The following is a 19,092-nucleotide window of genomic DNA, read 5'->3' as shown; positions in this document are numbered from 1 at the left end:
GTGTTGTGTGGGAACATGCTAACGGGCGCTAGTGCTGCTTGACAGAGGAGGGAAGTAACGAAGTACAAATACTTCTTTACTGTACTTAAGTACATTTTTCTGGTATCTGTACTCCGCTATTTATTTTTCGGACAATTTTTTACTTTCATTCATTAAATTTTTTACACAAATATCTGTACTTTCTACTTCTTACATTTTTAAACCAGACTCGTAACTTTTGTTTTAATCTGTTTGGTGACATGTCAATATTTCTTTCTTCTCATTGCACACCATTTTCAGCCCATCAACCTATTTCCTGTCATTGCACATCTTTTTCAATCTACCACTGGTGTATCATTTCCTGGCTCTCACGCACCACAGACGTAGGCTGGTTTACAACGCTAACAACGAGTGCGGCAGAAGGCAACAAGGAGTATGGGCTTAACGTGAATGAGACAGAGGTGTGGGATGAGTCAGTGATGTAAACTGAGAACAGAGACATTCCTAATCACCTGATCTTCATAATCTTTTTTCTGCTTGTGTTCTATATGGTGGATGTTCAGCCTGCATTCACCAGGTAACAAAATTTAAGATTTGTTTTGTATTAATATATTAATATATGATATGATCAGTTACGAGCGTGACACTAAAACAGGTAGAAGTAATGGCTACGCTTTACTTAAGTACATGTCAGAGCCCAAACTTCTTTACTTTAACTTGACTAAAAAAGTGTAGTCAGAACTTTTTACCAGAGTCCTTTAAAACACGAGTATCTGTACTTCTATTTGAGTGAAAGATGTGTGTACTTTTGCCACCTCTGCTGCTTAATTAAAATTTTCATCAGTGTTTGACCAAGACTTGTCATGTCGTGTATTAAACAAGAAGAATGTACATTGGCTGTCAAAGGTTTGGAAACACCTAGCCTTTTATTGAGCTTGACAGACAGATGCATGTTTCTATTGTTTCTAAGCAATAATAATTAATCAATAATCCAGTAAAAATCTAAAACACAATAATTGGACAGTGAACGACTGTTCTGTGGACATAGGAGTCCAAATGTGACATTTCTGTCTCTAACAGAAGAAGTTTTTTAAGGCAGAACAGGAGAGAAGATGTGATCGGACTGCCTCACCAACACAGTCAAATATAGAGGTGAAAGCTTAAAGGTTGTTTTGGAGCAGGGAAGGTTGGAGACTTATTCTAGTTAAAAGGAACCAACATGGCTGCTATTCCATACTTCAACACCACGCAATTCTATCTAGACTGTGGCTAATTTGAATCGACTTCACCATACAACAAGACAATCAGCTGAAGCGTACATCCAAGCCCTGTAAGCTGTATTTAGAGAGGAAACTGGAGTGATATCTATTATAGAATGGCCTGTCCAGTCACCGCACCTAAATCCTATTTAACTGCTTTGGGATGAACTGGATCTCAGAGATAATAAAAAAATATCCAACTTGAACATTTTTTTTTTAAGTATTTCAACTGAATATTTGGAGAAACAAACTGAATGCTATGTGTGTAAAGCTGTTATTCATGCTAAGGAAGGATTATTCAATTAAAATAAAGTGGAGCATCTGGACATTTGTTTACTTTTTTGGTAAAAGTAAATTCTCATATCGTTACTGTAATTTGTTGGCTTTAAATATGTGATATGATTTATTTATTCAGAAAGTTTGATTACTGTTCAGATGAATTGTTGTATGGAATTTTTCAACTGGATGAACCATCCTCATGCAGACAAACTAAAGATTGTTGGAAAGTGACCCAGTTATTATTTCACAACTTGCATGTAAATAATAGACCTTAAAATATCTCGATCTGTCAGTAATCCCATATGATCTTATGTAGGACAATGTTAATCCATATCCTACATGGTTTAACCTAAGGTTTTATAAATTCCCATTACTTTAGATTTCTTGTTTGTTTTCCGTCGATGTGGCCAGAACCTTGTTACATTTCTCAGTCGAGTCCTGGCTGTCTTCACTGCACCCGCCAGCTTTATTTTTAGTCCTAGTGAGGCCGCAAAGATGCTGAAACTTCTTCTGGGTGTGAAGAAAAGGTCAGACATGAACGCTGCTCCTTGCAGGGATCTGGAGGATTCGTAATGGCCGTGTTTGTTTGCCGTGCACGCAGTTAAAGCGGATGAATCATCAAATCCCTGAGTAGGACAGGAACACAGGGCACGGAGGATGAATAACTTTTGTTTCATTTGAAGTTTGAGACATTTACATGTGTTCTTGCTGCTTCAGCTGTGATGTCGGATTCACGTTTAAAGACACTCTGAACTCTGAGATGGTGTCAGCTTCACTGGAAATGAATAGAAGTTGAAAAGCATCAGGGAGAAACTACCTAAGATGACATGACATACTGTGAGTAATTACAGTGCTGAAAAATAAACAATGAGCCTTTATTATTGAAGCAGCAGCTTGTATCCTGGTATCCAATATCCAGGTGTTCAGGTATCCAGGTGAGGTTATACACTGCAGCAAGGGTGGGAATACAAAGATCACATGGTACAATGTGCTGCTGCCAAGAGACTTTGTTAAATATGGATGTGTCTGCGATATAAATGGGACCACAGGGCAAAAGAAAGTCAGTGGAGTCTGTTTGTCATGAGGCAGAGGGTGATGGATGTGAGAGCAGAAAAACTCTTGTTCAAAAACAGACAGGGTCAAATGTCAAAATAAATGAAGCAAACAGAAAGAAATAGTAATAGAAGGTGACAAGAAAAGCCACTAAATAATAATGGCATTTAAAAGTGCATTAGGTAAGATTTGTCCTTTTTTAAACTCTAGTTCTCTAAAGGTTAAGAAGGTGGGTTTGATTGTTTGAGTTACAGTACAGACCAAATGTTTGGACACACCTTCTCATTCAAAGAGTTTTCTTTATTTTCATGACTATGAAAATTGTAGAGTCACACTGAAGGCATCAAGGGCTATTTGACCAAGAAGGAGAGTGATGGGGTGCTGCGCCAGATGACCTGGCCTCCACAGTCACCAGACCTGAACCCAATCGAGATGGTTTAGGGGTGAGCTGGACCGCAGAGTGAAGGCAAAAGAGCCAACAAGTGCCAAGCATCTCTCGGGGAACTCCTTCAAGACTGTTGGAAGACCATTTTAGGTGACTACCTCTTGAAGCTCATCAAGAAAATGCCAAGAGTGTGCAAAGCAGTAATCAAAGCAAAAGGTGGCTACTTTGAAGAACCTAGAATATGACATTTTTTCAGTTGTTTCACACTTTTTTGTTATGTATATAATTCCATATATAATTTCACATGTGTTAATTCATAGTTTTGATGCCTTCAGTGTGAATCTACAATTTTCATAGTCATGAAAATAAAGAAAACTCTTTGAATGAGAAGGTGTGTCCAAACTTTTGGTGTGTACTGTATTTTGGTGGGATCCTGCTATTTGACTAGTGGGTACTCTGATAGAAGATTCATGAGTTATTTTATATTGTATGTAATGCAATGTATTGGAAATTATGGAAAATATTTTTAATTTATTTGCTTTTTTTTTAAAGACATGGATGCTACTCTTCCTACTTGTTTTCTTTTAAGTTTGTTGCTGGATCTCATAAAATAAAAAACAAACAATTTCCTCAAACCCAAAAGCGGATTAAACTGGAATGTTACATGGGACTGAAGTCCGTGAGGCACAAACATATTAAACAAGGCCGCCAAATTGCTTCTGGTTCGTCACTCTGACGTTCCGCTTGCCCCTGCTAAAGTGCTTAGCTGTGTCTGAGGGGATCAGGGACTGATAAAAGCCCCGTTAAAGGCTCTATGGTGATGGAAGGTGTTCATTTGACGTGACTCTGAATGTAATAAAGCCACGCTGACCTCATTTATTGCCATAATTACTGTTTTTTTTTTGTGTGCTTTTTGATGGACACGCATTAAAATGTGAGAGCACACACTTGCTTATTTTATGTTCTTTTTTTGTTGTTTGTAGATAGGCATATTTTGATATTATATAATAATAATATAATATAAAGCCTGAATTTTACACTAATTCAGAATGTGAAACTCTTTTATATTAACATCAGCTTTGGATTTAAGTTAAAATTATTTTATACATAAAATACCAAAAATACTAATTATATTTGACTTTTAGATTAACTCTTCATATTTCAGTACACGGCCATTAAAGTTTTACATCTAGAGTAATTAAATTAATAACCAAAAAAGACATAGATCGATATACACACTTTAAACACTAGGGGTCTCTAGAGCTCACGTGAGAATCGTGGCCAATCGTTACATTGGAACTGTGTCTACCTTGGCATGCTGATGTAGCTGAGAAAAGATTTTATTTATTTATCTTTTCATTTAAAAATGATCTATTTCACTGTGATTTGCAATTGTATTGAAGTACGTATAAATCAACCTGTCTAGCTAGCTAATTTTAGCTACCAGGTCATATACACTATATGTCTGTTGCATTTCCTAGTTTTATTTATATTTATATTTTTTGCCAAAAAAAGCAAGCCGATCTCTTTCTTTAGCAATCGTTTCCTACTTAGCTGTCCTACTGCTACTTCTGAAATTTTCAGGATGAGAAATACAGTCCCTACAAGCACAAAGAGTTTGCAACACTGCAAAGATTTTGACGATAACAATATCCTGCATGTGAATATTGTTATATATCTTATAACTGATGATCGACACGTGCCTATTTGAGCCCTATATGGCAGCACACTGACCCGGTTCACTGTTGATCTCACTGTTGTAGGGGAAAGACCCGAGGGTGGTTGCCATGATGCTGAAGGAGTTCCCACGTAAGGCCTCCTCAGATGGAAACCCCCTCCTCACCATCACAACCAAGGTTGGCTGAAAACACACACCCATTAGATAATACATTAGATTGCACAAATCGCTCCAAAGCCTTTACTAGCTCACTTGACTAGATTAGCACTGTAGCTTTCTTTAACAGATCTCAAAAAGTTCAGGAATAATTGATGGAGAATCTTTATTTTGTTAGGGAGATATCTAAAATATAAGCAGCTGTAGCTCAGCAGTGAACTGGATACAAGTGTCTGCCATTAGCAGCTGTTTCAAGGCTTGTTTATGTTCTTGTATTTTACATTCCTGAAGCCCTGCCTCCAAGAATCCATGTAACCCAGGAGTTCATCCATGTTTTATGCATTTCTATGGACTGTGGAAGTGAGGATTAGGAAAATAACACACATAGAAGACTCTATGTACTCTAACACAGTGACTTAGCATATATGGAGATATTTTGTTGTAGTTCACCCTTTAATAGCAGCTCTGTAGACTCCTCAACCTTCAACCTAAGTGACTTTGTAAAAGTACAAGTGTCAGCCGAGTCTGTATGGATGATATGTTTTTTTTGTCCCATCTGGTTGTGTCAAAGGGTCAGTTTTTAAAAGACATGAATTATGAGCTTGACTACTTGTGTGTCTGTGAGAGGTGCAAACTCGTAATAACTTGGTAATGTGACTAATGGAAACGATAATTTATGGGTGGATATTTGGAAAGTTTTGCCTGTATGTTTAATTTGATTATCTGGTTATGTAAGTTTAAGTGTAAAAGATTATAATTTTAATTTATTACTAAGGAGAAGGTGAACAGAACAAAGCCTCACACAATGGAGGACTTAGAGGCACAGAACAGTTTCAGGTTATCAGCAATATCCCAAACGACGTCCTTCAGAAGAATGTATTCCATTAATGGCTGTTTGAGGTTGATGCCACTGGTGTAATTTAAAGATTTGCGTTTATTTTTCTCTGTAATAAAGTACATGTACTATTTGTTTAAATAAATTTGTATTAGAAATATTGACTTTTTACCCACCCTGTAGTCCGAATAAAATGAGGCAATTCAATTTGTTAGAAAGTATAGGCAAACAAACAAATATTAAAAAAAGAAAGAAGAAAAAATCAATGGTTTACGCCAGTAATAATAGTTACAGGTTATGAGTTGCAGCTCTATTCAAGGCTAATGGACACATGGGGGGCTGCCAGTTTACCATTCTGAAGATTGCACATTAACACAGTTTGAACATCTACAGTTGTATTTATGCAGTCATACAACTTAATTCTAATTTTCACTTCCAGTTTCAGACTTTAGTCCATGTCTTGTAGCAGATTTTAATGCAAGAGTTAAACAATCACTCCAGACCTGACAGGAAATAGTGTTCTGTTGATCTATTTATGTGAGGTATAGAGTGTGGTGTCAGTGTCAGCCTGTGTGAAGGCCGTCTTTATCCTGAAAATTTTATTGCTCTGGTACGTGCACATAAATTTTTCTGGCAGATATCCAAAGGATGAGGATGAGGGATGGAAAGGATCGATGCAGCTTACAGAGAGCTAAATATCTATCTATCTATCTATCTATCTATCTATCTATCTATCTGTCTGTCTGTCTGTCTGTCTGTCTGTCTGTCTGTCTGTCCGTCCGTCCGTCCGTCCGTCCGTCCGTCCGTCCGTCCGTCCGTCCGTCCGTCCGTCCGTCCGTCTGTCATATGTTTACTTAAAATGTTTATAAGGAGTCTCCAGGATCAGTGCTTTATAACAAGAACATATATTTTTGATATTTTCATAATGCTGAGAGATGAAATTTGGTTTTATGACGTACTACATAACATGACAAATACAGAATTAGGACAAAAGTATTGGGACACCTGACTTTTCCAGCCATACGTGGTTCTTCCCCAAACTGTTTTCTCAAATTTGAAGGCATACAATTGTATAAGATGTACTTGGATGCAGGAGAATTAAATTTTCCTTTCACTTGAATTAGAACACTCCATCATATTCCAGCATGACAATGTCCCTGTTCAGTGAGAAAGATATGGTTTACATGAGTTGAAGTTAAAGATCTTGAGGTGCCTGAAATAGAGCTTTGGGATGAATTGGAATGTGCCTCACTTCACCTACATCAGTACCTGACTTTAATAACCATCTTCTGGCTGAATGAAAACAAACCGCCACACTCTAAAATCTGTATAATCTTTCCAGAAGAGTGGAGGTTATATTAACAGCAAATAGGGACTAAATGTAAAATTGGATTTTCATAAAGCACATACTAATCTTATGATCAGGTGTCCACAACGTTTGTTCATATAAGTGTAGAATTTAATGTCTTTAACCCAGAGAACACTGTAAAATGTTACAATAATTCAGAAAAAATTATATAATGTTTTGTGTTATTGTAATCCTCATTATGAGCACAGAAGTGTTGTGAAGGATCGATGGTGTTGACAGAAACATGTGCCACAGCTAATATTGGGGGTCACAATGTATAAATAATAGCTTGTGTATCTGGATTTCACAGCTGTTTCAAACCATTTTCAAATCCGCCAAGTATTATTAACATTATTGATTGTCAGACAGCCAAAGGAAACTCCATGGAAAAATCCACATTTGAAATTGGCGAGAGTTCTCCATTTGCTTGCCAAAAAAAACTTTTAATGGCAAGGATATTAATGACTGTAAGGCAGGATATGATTTATAACCGTAATATGACAAGATAAGCTCATTTTGTTTGTGTGTGTGTTACAGCTGGGTAGCGAGCACCAAGAGAGCCGACCGTTGCTGAGCCCATCTATCGACGACTTCCAGAGCGAGAGCAAAAGTGATGGAGCCACACAACCGGTCACCTCTAACACAGCAGGTTCCTCCTTGCTCATCTGTTTCTCCAACTCTCTCTCTCTCTCTCTCTCTCTCTCTCTCTCTCTCTCTCTCTCTCTCTCTCTCTCTCTCTCTCTCTCTCTCTCTCCCCATCATCTGTATCGCCTTTTCGTTTTTGTCAACTCATCCTATTCTCTAAGACACTCTGCCTTTACCAGATTTTTTTTTCGAAATCCGAAATAATTGATGTGTCAGATTACACAGTTCTCACAGCAAGAGGTTTGTTTTTGCATTTGAAGGCTGGCCATGTAACAAAAATGGTCCTTTCTCTTGCTTTTCTGTTGTCTCATACAGTGACATTTTAAAGGCACTTAAAAGTTTTTTTTTTTATTCAAAATAAAAATAATTTCAATGAATAATAATGAATAATAATTACAATCATTTAATTTCTTTTAAATGTTAATTTTAATCTAAATACATATAATTTGTAAAAAGTTTTAGGCAGTTTTGGAAGAAGAAAAAAATGCTGTAAATTAAGAAATTATTTATTTATTTATTTATTCTTTTTCAATTTTATTTTCAATTTATTTTTATTAATTAAAAAAGTGAAAGTTAATGAACTTGAAAAGAAATCTAAATGAAATCATTTGTCAGGTGTATGATTACCCACTTATCCAAGCAGGTGCTAATGATCATTAATTTCATATGTAGATTGAAACACAGTTATTAAGTGAAACGGAAACAGCTGGAACCGCCAAACTCCAAACAATTTCTGTGCATTTTTCCCATGCATTTTGGTTTTCCTGGGAATTTGAAATAAAGGCAAATTGTGTGGCGTTGTGCAAATTTTACAGGAAAGAAAGCACAAAAGTATAATCGTCCATAAAAAAGCATAACAACTGTTTTGGCAAACCTTTGCTCACAATGTCCCGCTTTTCTTGAAAGGTCCATCTTGTAAATGTGTATACTGTGACCAAATACATTTCTTCTCCTCTGTCAGCCATTGTGGGATAAAAACGCAGCTATTGAATCCACACAAATATATTTGAGCTTGTACGGTGTCTAGTGTGCTTTCTGACCATCCAGTCAAAGGACTTAAAAATCGTGTTTGGACTCCTACTACTACTACGTGTTTGGGCCTCAGATTGAACAAATTGCAGTCTGATTGGTAAAAGTGTTAAATGTTGTCATGCAAATGTACAGCTTCACCATTAGACTTCAGCCTGGGCCACACCTTCTACCTGAGTGTGATGCTGGAATGGAGTGACACCAAACTGTGCTGTGAAATAAAGTGTTTCAGCTTCATAACAGAGCTGGAACTGTTTTTAGCTCTGTGACGTCCTTTGGTCTATTTTTATAGTATCAGACAGTGTCAGAAACCACATCAGCAACTCTGCTGGAGAATATTGAACAACTCCAGAAAATCTGTTTTAGGTGACAGGAATGTGTACAGATTTAGATCAAACTGGAGTCTGAAAGCTTCCATTACCAGTTAGCTGACTGATTTCTTTGGGGTTATTCTCACAGTTATCTCAACAGCGCTGGATCTAGTGGACCTGAGCGAGCCGTGTGAGAGGAGGTGGAGTTGGGAGCGCCGTAGCCCTCGCGCCGCTTTCAGGAACAGCCTTGGCAGGAACAAGACAGAAGAGACAGAGCTCATCCAGGTTGAAGCCGAGCAGCTCTCGCCCGGACACCTGAACCCAGAGAGAGCCTCATTAGACTCAGGTTTGTTCTAGTAAATTCAGAGTATTTTATTGAAGTTGTACTTTAAATCGAATTGTTTAACTTTTCAGATTTTTAAAAATGGGCAGTTTGTATCTTTTTGCTTCACCTGCTGCTTGTGAAGTGAACAAAATTTTTTTTTAAAGTTTAGCAGGTTTAAGGTTAATTTCCTTTCTCATTAAGCTGATTTTTTATGCAAGGCAGGCGGGGCTACATTTGCATAAAGTTGTACTGCCTCCTACAGAGAGAGCTGAGAGTATTAGTGCTTAGTATTAGTGGTTAGTATTAGGAATTAAATCAATCTGACAACAATCAGGTATTTGATCACACTATTGTCTTGGGTTTTGTTTGGATCAAACCTTTTCTGGCTGTTAAATAAAACCTTCAGATATTTTTTATATTTCACAATATATTGGTGTTAAATTTCTCGGGGTTCATTTCATCGGCCCAGTTTAAAAAGTTATATTTATTAAATGACCTCGTGTTCATTATTCAAGGTGTTTCCTCTAATCTGTGTAAAGTGCCACATTTGCTGAATTGAATATTATTGCTGGGTATTTTTTACGCTTCTTTGATTAGATTAAAGAGGTCCCTCTGGGGCTTATTTTTAATCTGTGCTTTTCCTGTAAATAATTTTACTGGGATTTATCATATAACTGACTGCCTTTTGGAGATAATATATTTTACCTTTAGTGGTTACGTGCCAAATGAAATCCGGGTATATGTATATACAGTGAGGAAAATAAGTATTTGAACACCCTGCTATTTTGCAAGTTCTCCCACTTAGAAATCATGGAGGGGTCTGAAATTGTCATCGTAGGTGCATGTCCACTGTGAGAGACATAATCTAAAAAATAAAAAATCCAGAAATCACAATGTATGATTTTTAACTATTTATTTGTATGATACAGCTGCAAATAAGTATTTGAACACCTGAGAAAGTCAATGTTAATATTTGGTACAGTAGCCTTTGTTTGCAATTACAGAAGTCAAACGTTTCCTGTAGTTTTTCACCAGGTTTGCACCCACTGCAGGAGGGATTTTGGCCCACTCCTCCACACAGATCTTCTCCAGATCAGTCAGCTTTCTGGCCTGTCGCTGAGAAACACGGAGTTTGAGCTCCCTCCAAAGATTCTCTATTGGGTTTAGGTCTGGAGACTGGCTAGGCCATGCCAGAACCTTGATATGCTTCTTACAGAGCCACTACTTGGTTATCCTGGCTGTGTGCTTCGGGTCATTGTCATGTTGGAAGACCCAGCCTCGACCCATCTTCAATGCTCTAACTGAGGGAAGGAGGTTTTTCCCCAAAATCTCGCAATACGTGGCCCCGGTCATCCTCTCCTTAATACAGTGCAGTCGCCCTGTCCCATGTGCAGAAAAACACCCCCAAAGCATGATGCTACCACCCCCATGCTTCACAGTAGGGATGGTGTTCTTGGGATGGTACTCATCATTCTTCTTCCTCCAAACACGTTCAGTGGAATTATGACCCAAAAGTTCTATTTTGGTCTCATCTGACCACATGACTTTCTCCCATGACTCCTCTGGATCATCCAAATGGTCATTGGCAAACTTAAGACGTGCCTGGACATGAGCTGGTTTAAGCAGGGGAACCTTACGTGCTATGCATGATTTCAAACCATGACGTCTTAGTGTATTACCAACAGTAACCTTGAAAACGGCGGTCCCAGCTCTTTTCAGGTCATTGACCAGCTCCTCCCGTGTAGTTCTGGGCCTCCTTATTGAGATCATTGAGACCCCACGAGGTGAGATCTTGCATGGAGCCCCAGTCCGAGGGAGATTGACAGTCATGTTTAGCTTCTTCCATTTTCTAATGATTGCTCCAACAGTGGACCTTTTTTCACCAAGCTGCTTGGCAGTTTTCCCGTAGCCCTTTCCAGCCTTGTGGAGGTGTACAATTTTGTCTCTAGTGTCTTTGGACAGCTCTTTGGTCTTGGCCATGTTAGTAGTTGGATTCTTACTGATTGTATGGGGTGGACAGGTGTCTTTATGCAGCTAACCACCTCAAACAGGTGCATCTAATTTAGGATAATAAATGTAGTGGAGGTGGACATTTTAAAGGCAGACTAACAGGTCTTTAAGGGTCAAAATTCTAGCTGATAGACAGGTGTTCAAATACTTATTTGCAGCTGTATCATACAAATAAATAGTTTAAAAATCATATATTGTGATTTCTGGATTTTTTCTTTTTAGATTATGTCTCTCACAGTGGACATGCACCTACGATGACAATTTCAGACCCCTCCATGATTTCTAAGTGGGAGAACTTGCAAAATAGCAGGGTGTTCAAATACTTATTTTCCTCACTGTAAGTAATATGTTATATTATATTAAAAATTATAATATGGGGTTTAATGGGGATTCACTTTTCTTAGATCATATCAGCTTGTGAATGTGTTTATTCTACTTTAAAATTATTTATTTAAAATGTTCACATTGGTGACCCCAAATTGAAGGTCTTTTAATCAGTAGGCCAAAAGTTCAAATCCCAGAATGCTAAATCTGCCTCTGTTGGGTCCGTGATTGATTGACTGAGATTTAGATAGTTCTGAGCTAGGCTCTTAACCGCTATCTCAGTTTTATAAATAAAATTATTGTGAGTCACCCTAAATAAAGGCATATGCCAACTGCCGTAAATGTAATTGTGTTACAGTAAACTCAATACACTCAGAAACCACCTCCTACCCAAACTGAAAAACTGTGTTACTAAGCCATTTTTTATGCAGAGACAAGCCTTAAGTTCTCTTTTCATTCTCTTATCAAGTAGACAGCTAAAAGCATTGTGCTTCTATCGTTGATGAGCACAATTGCAGGATCCGAGGAGACATAGAAAAGAAAAGACTCATCTGGCAATATTGTGATGCCTCAGGACTAAAAACATGTCTCGGGTGAGGTGGAGAGTTTTTAATTTCATGCAGGGCGTCTGGATATGAGGTTTGTGGGACACAACAGTGATAATACTTTCCCAATAACATCCAGCACAGCTCAAGTTATTTTCATTTTACACCATTGCAAACAGCTTGTCTTCATACACCATCTTTTATCCAGTAGCAGTTCCTCTTTTTAAGTAGCTTGAATTTTAACTCCTGGAGGCGACAAGGATAAAACACAGAACTGATGTGCTGCTGCTGTGCATTTTTTCTTCATTAATATCTCTGCATTCCATATGTCAAACACATAAATCATCTGGCACACCATCTGACAGGAAGTTTAATTGCAGGGGGAATTGATTCTTGATTTCAAATGGAATATAACACTTGAGGGTGTGTGCTTACAGGAAAATAATGAACCACACGCTGGTGTGTGCTTCTGTTCTGTTCAGCCCTAAACTCACCCCCAGAGTTTATCCCAGCGTTTTATTGCTTGTATACCATTAATTAAGACTGACACAACACTTTTTATTATCAATTTCAGCTCTCCTAGGCTTTCATTCATTTTTATATAAAGATTTGTTATGTGCCAGTAGAAATTTATACACAGCTTTAGTTTTTACTTTACTTGCTACAAAGTGCTCGAACTGGAGACTCCTTCCACAAATGTTACATAAATGTCTCTTCACTATAGCAACAAATTCAAATCCGTCTGTCAAACACGTTTCTGCGTAATTTGTTGCTATTAATTAATAAACACCAAAAGGTAAACTTTATTCAACTCTTGTATAATACTTAAATATGCATACACTATGGCAAACCTCTAGCTTAAAAAAAACTCTGCTTCTTCTCTCTGTATCCCCACTGTGTAGTGAGCAGCTCACCTCGGGACAGATGGGACGAAGTAAGCCTCCATCCAGACAGTGCCTGGGAAGGAGGGAGGAAGTGTAGGAAGAGGTGCACCTCACATCACTCTTCCAGTGAGCTGCTCTGGTAATCTAACTTCACCTCATTCTGTTAGACTGATTTGGATAATTTCAGTATAGATTACAGACAACTAAAGCAATTTTTTTTTATGTTTGAGAACTCCTGATGTAAATAATAACATACGCCGCCATTAAATGTTAAATATCTCTACACCTTTAATAATAATACGTTTAAAACATTTTATGATTCGAATATTTGCCAAGAGGTGGTTCATTCCATCGGAAATGACAACTTCACTTGTATTTTTTTCCTGTTAGTATTAAAGATTTTGGATATCGGGTTTGGGAAATTCAAATTTGGAAAAAAAAAAATTAAAAAAAAAAAAATATATATATATATATATAGGGTATAAGGGTGCGAATAATTTTGCACACCACTGTAAGTCTGCTTTTTTTATTTACATATGTTAATATTGTTAATATTAGGTTAATATCCTTTCTCATTTCATGGCTTCCAGTTAATTTTATTTATTTAAGTTGGGGAGGCTAAATGAGCAAAATGTCATTAAATTTTCACCCCTGATGAGTAAATTCATTTACACTATAACGTTTGTGGACATCTGAGCATAAGATGTGCTTTTTGAACATCCTATTCCACATTTAGTTAACATTTGCTGTTATAATAACTTCCACTCTTCTCGGAAGGTGTTCCACTAGATTTTGGAGTGTGCTTGTGGAGATTTGTTTTCATTCAGTCACAAAGGTGTTAGTAAAGTCAGGTAATGATGTAGGTGAGGTGAGGAGGCCTGGAGTGCAGTCAGCGTTCCGAATTAATCCAAAGAGCTTCAGTAGGGTTAAGTTCGGAGCTCAATAGCAGGTCACTCAAGATCTTCCATTCCAGCCTATGAATATAAAGCATACATATAGAGCTAGCTTTGTGCACAGGGTAATTGTCATGCTGGAACAGGTTAAAGTCTTCTAGTTCAAGTGAAAAGAAAATGTAATGCTAGCAATATTATGAAAAGACATGTAGCTGGAAAAATCAGTTGTCCATACAGTGTATTTCATCACACTATTTGATGCCGAACATTTTTTTTTTTCATTTTCTTTGCAGGTCTGCTGACTTCAAAAGCAACCTCTCCAACAAACACACCCTTGAGCTGAGCATGAGCATGGAGTCTGATCCTGGGCCTACATCACATGTATGGACTCCTCTGCATACCAAAGCTTTCAAAACACTTTTCACCACTGACTCTGTCACTTATACTACTGCACTGTAAAGTTCTCTAAATCAGAAAGTGTTGATAATTTTCCAGCTGAATTGTTAATGACAGGTCTATATTATGAACTTGTTCTCATACATTATAACCTCAGACAAGATTTGATCCCCATTTACTTATAAATGTACACTTCTGAATAGTCTTCAGTGTAGTGCACTTTGTGATGGCCATTTGAAAAAGTCTCACACTGACACACTCGAGTGACCCCGAATGGATTTTTGATTAGACAAGCGTTTTCGGACGGAGCAGTCAGGCGGTCAGAAAGTTTATAATAATGGATTTAAATATTAAAAGCATGTTGAGGTTGTAGTTCTCTCTCTGTCTGTCTCTGTCTGTTAAAAACGTTTGGCTGTGGTATAGAAATAGAAATATGTCCGAAAGAACCAAAAGTTCTCAGTGTCAGAAAAGTATGTTCAGTTAAATAACTACATTTTCCCTTAATCTTTTTTAAATCAAAAAGTACCTCAGGCCACTGTTACAGGTCGAGACTGCTGACTGACCTTGCGCATTTGTGTGTGTGTGTGTGTGTGTGTGTGTGTGTGTGTGTGTGTGTGTGTGTGTGTGTGGGACCATCTGTGTGCACAGCGGCCCAAGCTCAGACTGGGAAGCTCTCTGTTCGGCAGGCAGCACTCTCTGGAGGAGGAATTTGTACGAGCCAAAGCTGCTGTGGAGGTGAGAGGCAGTGTGTATACAGACACACACATTTACACACACACACACACTCACACAAACACACAAAGTTCAGCTTCAAAACGATACTTTCTTCATGGCGTCCAGCCACATTTCCCAAACAAACTTGATAACGAATGGAAACGTTACACACTCGTATTAAATAAGACCATTTAATAATTTCCCATTTCCTATAAGTGCATTATGGGTATTTTTTGACTTTCTATTGCAGATGACAAAGGATATTTTCTTCTCAGTTCTCAGGCATATAGGTTTAATACAGTGTTAACACTCTACCTTGGTAATATGCTGGATACAAGATTAAATAATAAAACTACAAATTTTCCTCTTCATTGTATACATATGTTCAGCTCTTGGTTTCCAGGTTCTGAAAATGATCCACTCTACATTCTTTAAATAATATCTAGTGGTTCTTTTACCTTGATAGAAGGATGGCCAAACCTTCAGTCTGTAATGATTCACTACAGAATCAGCTATTTAATATGTGACTCTGATAAACTGGCCCCTCATTGTATACTGATACACTGAACCGCAACTATATACACATTACTTCCAGACATGCGCTTTAAGTTTGTAAGGTCAGTCTCATCCAGGAAGTGACACCTGGATAACCGCTGTATTTTTAGTTGCAGGATGCTAATTTGTGTCGACGTCAGCTCTTCTTTCTCGTCAGCATTATGTCAGCTATGGAGTTTTGTATTACAGCTGTCTTTAACCGATCCAGAGCTATATGTAGCCTAGTCGAGATGTTGGACTTGACTTCGTAGCTATATTTAACAGAAGCACAAAGGTACAGATGATATCCTGTACACTGTTCCACCTACTCAGCTTTCCTACCTTGTGGCTATTCTTTTTTCATCTGCATCATTCGGGTATTTAGATTATGTTGGATTTGATATAACAATGTGCTTAAAATATAATACTTTAATATAATATATAAGAATATAATATATTATTACATATATGGATTTGGATTGAAGTCCTGGCTATGCTGCCTGCCAAATCCTTTTACTTTAGTAAACCTGAGAGGAAATTATTATTATTATTATTATTATTATTGATACTCATTATTGATACTCATTATTATTTCTCACGTGTATATAATTTTCTATTATTTTCTCATTTCTGTCTCGAGCTGTTTGGGAACCAAAAAGTTTTTAAAAATTGCATGATGAATGGCAGGTATTACATTTGCACAACATTGTTTTTGCCAGTTCATGTAAAAAAAAAAAAAAAAGGTGATTAAGTCAGAATTTTCTTTGTCTCAAACAGACAGGCAAATAAGAAAATATAAATTGCACCAATCTCACGAGTTTCACGAATCTAGATGCAAAATAAGTTAGTGGCTGCTACATTTACCTCATATCTTATTTTCATTTTCATTTTCATATGTATATGTATATACACACACACACACACACACACACACACACACACACACACACACACACACACACACACACACACACACACTCACATGCATGCGTCTGGCATCATGAGGATGATTCCCGAACATGGTGCAGAGTTTATTGATCTTCACTGAGAGCATTAGGATTTATTGGAAAGTCTGTGCTGTGTAGTGAACATTAGAGGTAGTGAAGGTTAAACATCCATGATGGCATCCTGAGTGCACTCGAGTACAGACGGATGATTCTGATGGGGGACGATTGTTCCATCGTCGCTGTGTGAGGGCTTTTCATCAAAAATGGAGCAAAGGCAGACGACCAATCATCCGTATCCTGTAGTGCGGAAGACGGAGTCGCTGATTTAGCCGGGATAAAGTCCGGCGTTTCATTTCTTCAAAACGCTAATGGTGTGTGAAGAAAACAGCGAACCTCTCAGAAAATACACAACACTCTCCTTCCTTTTGTGACAAACTTGTTGTTTTCATGTGTTAATTGGGTTAAATCTAAATTTTTCATCACAGATAAAGTTCAAAGGCATAACTTTAAAGATGACTTTGGATTAATTCATCTTTTCAAAGCACAAAAATGTGTTGTGAGGAGGGTTTCCCAGTGTTTTCCTTTTTTGTACATGTCTCTAGGGTTATGCTCTCGTTTGCATACTGCATTTAATTATCGCCTAACTAAATACTCATTTAAATGTGAAAGTATTCCTCAAATAAACACAATTTATTGCAGCTGATAGAAGAAATCTTGGCCATGCCCATGCTCACAAATGTGCCTAGGCTCCATATAATCTTGGTCTTACATATTTAGCTAGATAAGCTACTGTGTTTATATTTGCTTTGAATCTGCCCCCACTCATGCTTACTTTCTCTTTTAAAAGAAAACAGGAAGTTAGCATGGAGATTAAATCGTGGCCCTGTACAGTACTTGATTAGCAAAGATATGTTTTGGGTTTTATTCTGCTTTAGCCCATGCTTAATTAACATTTTATTTTCTGACATACCAGAAAAGTGTCTAAACTGTGAACTAGCTGATATAGCATGCATATTTTTACACTGGTTATTCCAGGGGTCATCAACTCATCTGAGAACAGGGTCTGCAGAAATAATTTACTGGGTCAAATGACTATTTGAAAGCCATTTGGGTAAACTGCTGGTCAGATACGCCAGTAAATCATCATCGTTGCCTATTTAAACACTTTGCTGTTAGATTTTTGAGCAGACGTTAGTAACTCAGCTGCTGGTTATACAAGTTGAAAAAGTGAGTTTGCCAGTGTGTTATTTATAGGAATAATTGTTATATTGTCAAGCTGTGAAATAAACCTACTGGACTAAAATGACCTGTCAAAGATTACAGATGTTTAAGGGCTTTAACAGGGTAGGTTTAGTCCCTGCACTGATAAAGTGATGGCAGATGTGCCTGAAGACTGAACATTACTTTTACTTAATTGAGCAGAAGCTCAGTTTGTTCTTAGGTTAAAGTAGAGGATTGCAAACAAATATAGATAATAGGGTATTCAGAGGGGAAAAAAAGGAGCCACACACACTGGGTAAAAACTCCCAGGCATTGAGTGTTGGAGAAAAATGAATAATCTGAAAATGAAGAAAAACCATCACCATCTTTTCAGCCAGATACTGTAATAGGTGACAGCCTATGTGTTAATGTTATCTGTCTTCTCTGCTTTCTCCGTCTCTTATTTCCAGTCATTATACACTTATCCTTTTCCACTCAGTATGATGCAGAAGTGTGACGCTGATGTTTCATTTAAGCCAAAGCCCTATAGATGGTTATGCGGAGACCTAAGGATTGCTTGAAAATGATTGTCATCCTTAATGAAAATGAGGATGGACATTTTTCGTTATTTGTTTTGTGATGGAAGGAAACACCTCAGTAGTAAAATCTGTTTTAGTGCTTTTCAAGTCTCATGACTTTAAACCTTTTTAAAGCTGTGAAGTAACCAGAGTTTATTTTCAAGGTTTGGTGCTCATTTCTCTATCACACCTTGATACGCTTTTTCTCTTATATTATTGCTCTTCTTCTGTCCATGATTCCTTTTTTTATATAAAAGTCATGGCAAGACTTAGCATGCAGGGTCAATGGTAATGATAATCCTCCCTCTCAGCATTTACAGACTATTTATAGACAGTAAATGACTGTAAATAGTTCAGGTTATGAACTATAATGAATCTGGACTGAGCCATTATAAACAAACACACACACACACACACACACACACACACACACACACACACACACACACACACACACACACACACACACACACACACACACACACAGTATGAAATCTGAGTATCAGTTTTGCAATTCAGCCATAAATGTGAAATTGGATCTTGTCTGCAGTGTAACAGGAAATGATGCCTGACCTTTTGACTTTGCAGCCTAAACACATTACTAATGACTAATGTTCACATATGTTATGCTGCGTACATGACACCTGTTTTTTTCTTAATTGAAAAAGACAACATTAACACAAGCACACTACTATTACAAGTGATGGCCTTACACTCCGGGAATTATATTCGTGTGGCATTAAACTGAACATTTCAGTACAATAAATTACAGAATACAATATGGA

The 19,092-nt window shown here is 37.5% G+C and overlaps 1 protein-coding gene across 2 annotated transcripts in view; it reads left to right on the top strand.

The window, feature by feature from the left end:
• Positions 1–19,092, top strand: part of pex5lb (peroxisomal biogenesis factor 5-like b) — a 41,468-nt gene that overhangs the window by 11,866 nt on the left and 10,510 nt on the right. Inside the window, exons 2-7 of one of the 2 annotated variants that reach the window (XM_083525119.1) lie at positions 4,719–4,811; positions 7,510–7,621; positions 9,106–9,303; positions 13,064–13,184; positions 14,232–14,319; positions 14,983–15,069. In XM_083525119.1, coding sequence (XP_083381245.1) covers positions 4,719–4,811; positions 7,510–7,621; positions 9,106–9,303; positions 13,064–13,184; positions 14,232–14,319; positions 14,983–15,069 — 699 coding nt within the window. The remainder of the gene's footprint in view (positions 1–4,718; positions 4,812–7,509; positions 7,622–9,105; positions 9,304–13,063; positions 13,185–14,231; positions 14,320–14,982; positions 15,070–19,092) is intronic. The other variant, XM_083525120.1, reaches the window with a different exon arrangement.

The sequence above is a fragment of the Silurus aristotelis genome (assembly GCF_946808225.1).
Source record: "Silurus aristotelis genome assembly, chromosome: 22".
Lineage (NCBI taxonomy): Eukaryota > Metazoa > Chordata > Actinopteri > Siluriformes > Siluridae > Silurus > Silurus aristotelis.
The sequence above is the reverse complement of the archived record's forward strand: the minus strand, read 5'-3'. Positions and strand labels throughout refer to the sequence as shown.